The sequence below is a fragment of the Brachionichthys hirsutus genome, chromosome 9 (genome assembly GCF_040956055.1).
Source record: "Brachionichthys hirsutus isolate HB-005 chromosome 9, CSIRO-AGI_Bhir_v1, whole genome shotgun sequence".
Lineage (NCBI taxonomy): Eukaryota > Metazoa > Chordata > Actinopteri > Lophiiformes > Brachionichthyidae > Brachionichthys > Brachionichthys hirsutus.
Window position 1 is genome coordinate 14,795,774 of NC_090905.1, and position 10,000 is coordinate 14,805,773.

At 52.1% G+C, this 10,000-nt stretch overlaps 2 protein-coding genes across 2 annotated transcripts in view; both read right to left on the minus strand.

Annotated features, from left to right (window-relative positions):
* Nucleotides 1-2: 2 nt before the first annotated feature.
* cdc14ab (cell division cycle 14Ab) lies at nt 3-6,959 on the minus strand (the record flags this gene model as incomplete). The annotated part of the gene is given in 16 exon segments (XM_068743627.1): nt 3-142; nt 145-200; nt 1,045-1,164; nt 1,261-1,308; nt 1,390-1,496; nt 1,574-1,736; nt 2,231-2,369; nt 3,012-3,242; nt 3,320-3,407; nt 3,479-3,541; nt 3,819-3,885; nt 5,368-5,447; nt 5,536-5,628; nt 6,104-6,179; nt 6,387-6,477; nt 6,860-6,959. Coding segments are annotated over 16 exon segments (1,662 nt in total), but the record flags the coding sequence as incomplete, so codon positions are not given.
* Nucleotides 6,960-8,167: 1,208 nt separating this feature from the next.
* rtca (RNA 3'-terminal phosphate cyclase) overlaps nt 8,168-10,000 on the minus strand; it is a 5,588-nt gene continuing 3,755 nt past the window's right edge. Inside the window, exons 9-11 of the mRNA XM_068743704.1 lie at nt 9,723-9,817; nt 9,401-9,505; nt 8,168-8,319 (exon numbers count right to left, since the gene is read on the minus strand). Coding sequence (XP_068599805.1) covers nt 8,221-8,319; nt 9,401-9,505; nt 9,723-9,817 — 299 coding nt within the window. The 3' untranslated portion in view covers nt 8,168-8,220. The remainder of the gene's footprint in view (nt 8,320-9,400; nt 9,506-9,722; nt 9,818-10,000) is intronic.

A 10,000-nucleotide genomic window follows, 5' to 3' on the forward strand; every position in this document is an offset into this window, starting at 1 on the left:
CTGGAGCTTTTCCCTGTGGGGGGCGCCGCCAACACACCGAATGGACCGCTGTTGTTGTTGACCTCAGCAGGGCCATTACCGTAGCGAGAAATAGAGGGAGGGGCCAGAGGGGCGGGGCTGAGAGATATAGAGGACGAGGAGGAGGAGGAAGAGGAGAGCGCCCAGCGTACAGATCACAGTTAAACCAGGTTTAAGCCTGACTTCAGAGCAGTGTAAACCAGGTTTAAGCCCGACTTCAGATCAGTGTAAACCAGGTTTAAGCCCGACTTCAGATCAGTTTAAACCAGGTTTAAGCCCGACTTCAGATCACAGTTAAACCAGGTTTAAGCCTGACTTCAGATCAGTGTAAACCAGGTTTAAGCCTGGCTTCAGATCACAGTTAAACCAGGTTTAAGCCTGACTTCAGATCACAGTTAAACCAGGTTTAAGCCCGACTTCAGATCAGTGTAAACCAGGTTTAAGCCTGACTTCAGATCAGTTTAAACCAGGTTTAAGCCCTACTTCAGATCAGTGTAAACCAGGTTTAAGCCTGACTTCAGATCAGTGTAAACCAGGTTTAAGCCTGACTTCAGATCAGTGTAAACCAGGTTTAAGCCTGACTTCAGATCAGTGTAAACCAGGTTTAAGCCCGACTTCAGATCAGTGTAAACCAGGTTTAAGCCTGACTTCAGATCAGTTTAAACCAGGTTTAAGCCCGACTTCAGATCACAGTTAAACCAGGTTTAAGCCTGACTTCAGATCACAGTTAAACCAGGTTTAAGCCCGACTTCAGATCAGTTTAAACCAGGTTTAAGCCCGACTTCAGAACAGTGTAAACCAGGTTTAAGCCTGACTTCGGATCAGTTTAACCCAGGTTCTAAGATACTTATGTTTTAATCATGAGGTTTAAACCGAGATCAAGTCAGGTTAAACCAACCTGAAACAAGATTAAACCTGATTAATGAGCTAAAACTGAGATTAGAACCGACTTCATTCTGGTTTAAGTAGACAGTTCAGTCAGACAGACATCTGGGCGGGTCTGCAGTGTAAACGGGCTCCACCCACCTCCTGAACGCAGGTGACGGACTTGTTCCGACCCGTTTGGCTGCGGCTGAAGCAGAGGATGCTGGGAACTTTGAGGACTTGAGGGGGGAGGCGGGGCCTTGTCCAACACCCAGTGACAGTCTGGTCATCGTGACAAATGACACCAACACATGTTCAGAATAGATTTCTGAAATCAGCTTCCAGCGGCAACAGGTGATGTCACCGCTGTCCCATTACCTGATTGGCTGAGAGGGTGACCGGCTGTGCATCTTCATCTCCTCCACTCTGAAAGGAAGTGGGAGTGGTCTCAAAGTCACACCAATGGCGTTCTGCTCCTTGGAGGGCGTTTTGCTTTGGACCTGGTACCTGAGGCTTCCGGTGGTGCTGGGCCGGGGGCGGGGGGGGCGTCGGACTTTTAAGGCTCTGAGTTTGTCCCCCTGAGTGAGACTGGCTCCGCCCTCCACTGTCCCAGTCTGGAGGACAAAGCAAACGCACCGTGAAGTCCACACAGACAGAGACACGGCGAGGGCGTGCTGGACGTGTGTCAGACCTCAGTTGGATCGTTGCTGGTGTGGGCGGGGCTAGTCATATTATGGGTGGAGTTTAAGTTGATGTCATTCATACTGGTGATGAGGCGAGACGTCATCACCTCCTCTGGATTGACCTTCTGAGTGCGCTGACTGTCGCCTAGCAACCACATGGCTGCCTGCTTCCTATGATCACAGTTTAAGTGTTGAATGGTCACAAGATGGAACACAAACTGGATCAGAGAACGTAACAAACTGGATCAGAAAACGCAACAAACTGGATCAGAAAACGTAACAAACTGGATCAGAAAACGTGACAAACTGGATCAGAAAACGCAACAAACTGGATCAGAAAACGCAACAAACTGGATCAGAAAACGTGACAAACTGGATCAGAAAACGCAACAAACTGGATCAGAAAACGTGACAAACTGGATCAGAAAACGTAACAAACTGGATCAGAAAACGTGACAAACTGGATCAGAAAACGCAACAAACTGGATCAGAAAACGTAACAAACTGGATCAGAAAACGTGACAAACTGGATCAGAAAACGTAACAAACTGGATCAGAAAACGTAACAAACTGGATCAGAGAACGTCCTGGAGGGACACCAACGGGGACACACACTCACACACACAGTGTTCCACAGACAGGACCAGTAAAACCGTGTCACTCACTCTTCCAGGAAGTTCTGCTGTGGTCCAATCACAGAGCCCGGCCTGCAGATCCGGATCCAGGCGATGGCCTCGCCTGCGGTGAAGCGGTAGTGTTTCATCAGGTAACAGCCAATCAGAGTGCCCGTCCTGCCCAGGCCAGCTGACAGACAGACAGACAGGTTGTGTAGTTTAGATAAAGGTCGAGGTACATGTACTCTGTGTGGGTATTTCCATCTACATGTGATGTTTGTTATTTTGTCTTTCATCTCTTTGATGATGATGAATATATTTATTAGATAGAATGTTAGAGTACAAGTACAGTCACACAGTAGCATGTATTGCAGTACAAGTACAGTCACACAGTAGCATGTATTACAGTACAAGTACAGTCAAACATCCTGTCTAAGAGGAGCATTTCTAAAAGCCCTTGCGGTCTTGTTTCCGTTGAAAGTCCTTCGTACATAAATCATCCACAATTAACAATACAAATAAAAATAAAACTAATATTCAATAACTCAATTGATGCAACGTAACATTAGAAAAACAAAAACAAAAATTATTTCATCTCCTCTTGTACAGGATCACGCCTGCTCCGGGGGGGGGTCCTTAGACTTCTACTCTCCATACACTCGATGCGGTTGTGACGGGACAGCCTGGGGTAACGCTTTATGTCACAGCGCCCTCTGCTGGACGGCCCGTTGCACTCAACTCCCTGAAAGTTCAGCTTTCAGTCCGGATCAAAGGGAGAAAGCGACATGGGGACGGGGACGGGGCGGGGCGGGGCGGGGCGGGGCGTCCTCACCTTTGCAGTGGACGGCCACCGCTCCCTGCGTGCTCTCGCAGATATGCAGGAAGCGGCGTGTGATGATGTCACCAGGCGTGCTGCCGTCCAGGAAGAACAGGTCGTAGTGGTCGAAGCCGGCGTCCGCGAAGCGCTTGGAGTCGTAGATCTTCTTGTTCAGACGGACGACCGTCGTCACGTTGTGTTTCCTGAAGTACGGGAAGTACGCCTCAGGTGCGTGGAGAGGGTAACCTGCACGGGGCGGGCAGCCGCTGGTTGTAGCGCGTTGGTGGCGCGGCGTTCAGACAGACGGCGAGCCGCTAGCTCACCGTTCTCCGTCTTCGTTTTGGGATGAGGTCCACTGAAAGCCAGAAAGGTCCCCGGGACGATCCAGTTCAGGTCCCCGTTCTCCACCCGCTGCGAGGGACACGCCCATCAGACGGACGGCCATCGGGGAACATTAGGGACCGCTTCGGACCGGTTCTTACCTCGTAGTGCTCGTACTCGTCCACGCCGAACGTCTCGAAGTCAAAGAAGCCGTGCTGCAACGCCTGAAAGACGAAACAAACATGGACGCCGTCTGACCCCGCCCAGAGTGAAGGACTACAATCAATAACACAACAATAATGAGCACTGGATCCATCGCTTAGGCCCCGCCCCCAGGCAGGCCAGGTGACCAGCAGCAAGCGGAGATCAGATAAGACCCTTCTCACACACACACCCACACACACACCCACATACACACACACACACACACACACACATGCACACACACACACACACACACACACACACACACACACACACACACACACACGCGCGACTCACCTTCCTGATGCCCTGCAGACAGTCCAGCACCGTGAGGTTGAAGGTACAATTCCCGAAGGAAGCATCCCTGCAGACACACAAGAACCGATACACCTTCCTATCAAGCTTATTGATCGCAGCTGAACTTAAAGGATCAGAACTATTTTACCATCCAGAGCCGCCCCCACCCCCCCCCCCCCCCCAACAGGCGGCCCCCGACATGCCTGGTCATAAACAGTTAATAAATAAATACCCAATAAAAGCACTTTATTTATTTATCCTTCAAAACCATGTGAAAGTCTTTCCCCATTCAAACGGTGCTCTCTCGCCCTCGCTCTCCGTAACGAGCTGCTATTCAAACGGTGCTCTCTCGCCCTCGCTCTCCGTAACGAGCTCCTATTCAAACGGTGCTCTCTCGCCCTCGCTCTCCGTAACGAGCTGCTATCCAAACGGTGCTCTCTCGCCCTCGCTCTCCGTAACGAGCTGCTATCCAAACGGTGCTCTCTCGCCCTCGCTCTCTCTGTGTCTCTTCTGTCACGCAGGGCGGCACCATCTTGTCCTGAATATTAATATTTGTGCAGACTGAGCGCTCTCAGCGTTTGAAACCTTCCTGAACGTCATCAATGCAGCTCTCCACGCCGGCGTTAATGAACGGCAGCTTCCTCTCATCACCTCTGACTCACACGGAGAATATTTGTTTTGGAATGCATTAAAATGACGACATTAAACAGCAGTAGTAAATACAGCGAATACAATAGTACAAGTATGCTAATAATAATAATGTGTGGCCTCTGAAGCTCGATTCTAGACTCTAGAATGACTGACGGCTTCAGCCGTTCAGACCTGGACAGGCACGGGAACCGGTTTAAACCTGTCAGACGGTCAGTGAAAGCATCACCGCCGTCTGTCACCGGGTCCGGCGTCCTGATCCATCGGGAGCCGCCAGAGCGGCTGTCCAATCACAGGACAGCGTTACATAACCAGAGACAAGCCCTTTATCCCCCACACACACACACACACGCACACACACACACACACCCACACACGCACACACACACACACACCCACCCACACACGCACACACGCACACACGCACACACACACACACACACACACACACACGCACACACACGCACACACACACACACACACACACACGCACACACACACCCACCCACCCACACACACACACACGCACACACACACACAGGCACACGCACACACACACACAGACACACACACCCACCCACCCACACACACACACACTCACACACACACAGACACACGCACACACACACACACACAGGCACACGCACACACACACACAGACACACGCACACACACACACACACACACACACACACACACACACACACCACACACACACACACACGCGCCAGTAAAACAGCTTTTCAGCTGTCAGCCTAACCTTCACATGCGTTTCAAACACCGGCTGCAGGTAAGAGGAGGAGCTAAAGTCTCCATCATTGAACACTCGTGTTGGTGCGCCTCGCTGCAGACACACACAGAGGAGACGCTCTTTGCTCCCAGCAGCAGTGAATGCACCCACCTGAAGGGCAGGTAGGAGGCGTTGGAGCCAGAGGTCAGGGCTCTGTAGGCCTCCTCTGGAGTCTTCTTCAAGTAGATCACCTGAGAGAAGCACACAGTCCGTATGCTAAGCTAGGGGTGGGGTAAACAGGAAGTGAAACACCGGGCAGTCCGAGCGCCGCTGACTCACGGCGTAGCCTCCGATCAGCACGGCGGCGTTGGACCTCTTCCTCTGGTCGAAGCTGGCGTAGTGAACGATCCTCTTCCTCGTCAGCGTGAACGACTGCAGAAGAGGAGACATCAAAGAGCGCCTCCCGAAAGACCAGCCGGCAGTCAGTAAACACTAAAGCTACAGCCAACCGTTGGAACTCAGTCACAGCGCCACCTCTGGTCAATGTTTCTATCAATTTCTTTCCAGAATGAGGCCCTGAAGCCAGACCCCCCCCCCCCCTGTCAGCTGGTCGCCCTGACGAATGACACCAGTCAGCCAGAGGAATGTCATCACCATGGCAACAACTATAAACAAACCAAGCGAGGCTTCGGTCTGAGCCGGTGTCAGCATTCCTCCCAAACACGGGGGCACACCTGGCCCACAAGGGGACCCCTAGGACCGGGACCAGGAAGGTTAGACTGTGGCCCCGGCTCTGATCCGCTCTGAGGTTCTGACCCGCCGACAGAGCGACTGGATGCTAACGGCGCCGGGCCCGGACGCATTCTGGGCATTCCTGCCGGGGGCGAGTCGCAGGGCAGGAACTCACCTTGAGTTTCTTGTTGAGTTTGCAGCAGTATCGGTACAACATGGCCAGATTGAGCGGGCCGAAGTCTGCGTAGAAGCTGCACAGAGGAGGAGGAGGAGGAGGAGGAGGAGGAGGATCAGCAGTCCAGACGCTTTACACCTTCAGACGCGCTAACGCAACAAGCTGGAGTGTTTTCAGAAATGTGTGAGAACATCTGTTGCCATGACAACGGCCCAACGAAGAAGGTGAAAACAGCTAAACGAACAGAGGCCTGGCGTTTCCACCGTGAGTGGGCGGGGCTTACTTCTCGTAGAGGAACTCGTCGTCGGTGCTGAAGTAGTGCGTGTTGGCGGTGCTTTTGGGTTTACAGCGTAACGTGGCGAAATACAGACGCTCTGCGGGAGACAAGTCGTCGATCGGTTCGTCATCATTACACGTGATTGGTTGTCGTGGGACGATCAATAAACCCGACTCCTCAGGGGGCGGTACGAAGCCACAGAAGAACACAACATGATCGACGACATGAAAAGAAAGACTAAACAGTTTACCGCCACGCCTTCAGGTAACCATGGCGATCCAGATCAATAACCGACATTAACTCCTTTTTATACCAACATTAGTTTTCATTAACTTTAAACCCATTCAGTTTCGGATAGTGAACGTTGCATACACTCTTATAAGCTGGAGATAAATATAAAACTATTATTATTACATCCATATCTTCTAACAGTAGGTGAACCCAGGATGTGCATCAATATCCGGTTTAAGTAAAGTCACCTTTGATGAACTGCGCGGCCCCCCCCAGGTCGGAGTCCGCTCCGGCCCCCCGGAACAGGGAGGAGAGGACCGGGGAGCTCCGGATCCCCCCCGCCGTCATGGATCCGTCGGACTCCGGGCTTCGCGCCGCTTCCACCCACTTTCAGAAACTTTTAGCTAGCTCGGTTAGCCGCTAGCAGGCTAGCTGCTCCGCTAGCGACGCGGGTGAGCGGAGTGAGTTTAGAAGTTGTAAACTTTCTCCTCAGTTTCCCGGCATCCCTTGCGTGTGCTATCCGCACGCGGGGGAATCTTTTGTACCGTCCCCGGTGCTCGGTTTTCGGTTTATCGACGGTTCCGAGTTAGCATGTTAGCACCGAGTCAGCTAGTCGTCGCTCGGAGAGTCTGAAACTCTGATTGAACAAATCCCTCCTGAAGACTCGTAACCATAGCAACCGCAGCCAATCAGGAAACAGAGCAGACTGTGCTGCCTTCAGGAACCGCTGGGAAACAAAAGCATTCTGTCGTTCACACGCTGCGCTTCCGGCTCTTTCCGTCAGATATTGATCGATCGATCGGGTTCTTTCATCCTCCTGGAGCCCATAGTTTTTAAACTTAAGTCTTTAAAACCTTTTAAGGGTTACTTTGTGCTTTACGTGTTGAATTATCGCATTCATTATTGAGGAAATAACTCCCCAGGTGAAGGTCACACCTGCGTGATCAACCAGCTCACGTCGCTTTGGCTCTGATGATTGTTTTTAGTTTTAGAAGCCGACTCAGAAAACACACCTTCCCCGGACTTCACCTGGAGTCGTGATGAAATGCTCTCACCTGATTGGCTGGTTTTAAGGCAGTCTCACCTGCAATCAGAGAAATCCACACACGGTTTGGAGCTGGTCCTGGTCCCTGTTGGAGGACCTGGGGCCCGTCCCGGTGCGTCCTCCAGGCCCCGCTGTCCGCCATGCCGCAGGACGGCGAGCCGACTGAGGACCAGCCGAGCTGAGGTGGCGTCAGGTGACCCGGATCGGGTTACACCTGGTTCCCGAGGGGACGGAGGTGCGAGTTTCCAGCCGCTCGTGTTTCAACACATTCGGGTCCAAGCAGGACGAGTTACAGAGGTCAGGGGCCGCGACCTCGCGCTGATGACATCATGAAACCAGGAGGGAGGGGCCGATGAAGAATGAGGAAGATGAGAACCGGATTCTTCATCGGGATCCTCGCGGGACCGACTACGTCATTAAACCGTCGGTTTAAGGGACAGACGCCCAGGTGCATCATGGGAGCCGTAGGAAGCAGCCAGCTGTGACCGGACTGAATGAACAGAACGACGGCCACACCCGAAAACTTTATTGATTATTGATGAGACACCCTGAGAAGGGGCGGGGCTACAGGTGGGGGTTGGTCACACCTGAGCCTTCACATTCGATGACGTACGTGACGCTGCTGCTCGGCTGCTCGGAACATTTTCTGATTGTGAACTTCGCCTGGAAACAAAAAAACAAAAAGAAGAAATGAGGTTTAAAAATAAAATAATTTCATACAAGAAAACTCAAACAGACACACACACACACACAGAGACACACACACACACAGAGACACACACACGCACACAGAGACACACACACACACACACACACACAGAGACACACGCACACACACAGACACACGCACACACACACACACACAGAGACACACACACACACACACACAGAGACACACACACACACACACACACACACACACACACACACACACACACACACACAGAGACACACGCACACACACACACACAGAGAGAGACACACACGCACACACGCACACTCTCTCACACACACACACACACAGAGACACACGCACACTCTCTCACACACACACACACAGAGACACACGCACACTCTCTCACACACACACACACAGACACACACACGCGCACACACACACACAGAGACACACACACACACAGAGACACACACACACACACACACAGAGACACACACACACACAGAGACACACACACACACAGAGTCACACACACACACACACACACACACACAGAGTCACACACACACACACACACAGAGTCACACACACACACACAGAGACACACAACGCACACAGAGACACACACACACACACAGAGTCACACACACACACACAGAGTCACACACACACACACACAGAGACACACACACACACACACAGAGTCACACACACACACACACACAGAGACACACAACGCACACAGAGACACACACACACACACAGAGTCACACACACACACACACACACACACACAGAGTCACACACACACACACACACAGAGTCACACACACACACACAGAGACACACAACGCACACAGAGACACACACACACACACAGAGTCACACACACACACACAGAGTCACACACACACACACACAGAGTCACACACACACACACACACAGAGACACACAACGCACACAGAGACACACACACACACACACAGAGTCACACACACACACACACAGAGACACACACACACACACACAGAGTCACACACACACGCACACACAGAGACACACACCTGCGTCAGCTGCTCTGCGACGTGAATGGCCGTCTGAGTGTGCAGCGTCACGGCGCCGGTTCGAATCCGAGACCGACCCTTCGCCATCGCCATGAACACGATGAGCTGAGGAGGAAGAGGAGGGAGCGTGGATCAATTCAGCAGCTGTTACCATGGAAACGTGTCAGCGTTAGCATGGGGAACTGAGCAAACAGAACACAGACCACCATCACTCCCAGTAAGACAACAAATACTGTATCCATGGAAACAAATACTGTATCCATGCAGTGACGTCATCCTGAGTGGCGTCATCCTGAGTGATGTCATCGTCAGATCGTCTCACCTGGTCCTGCAGGAATTCATCCACACAGCCGTTGTGTCTGATGTTTCTCAGCAACATCTCAGCAGCTTCAGTTCCAATTTTATCTGCGTGCACACCTGAAACACGGGGGGGGGGGGCACACCGGGGGGGGGGGGCACACAGGGGGGCGGGGCACACCGGTGAGCAAGACTTCTGAAAAGGTACAAACTGTGTATTGCGTTTTTTGGTGGCGTCTTGAAGTATCATCAACAGAAAAGGAGGAGCAGAGAGGAACCAGAAGAGGCGGGGCAACACGTGCT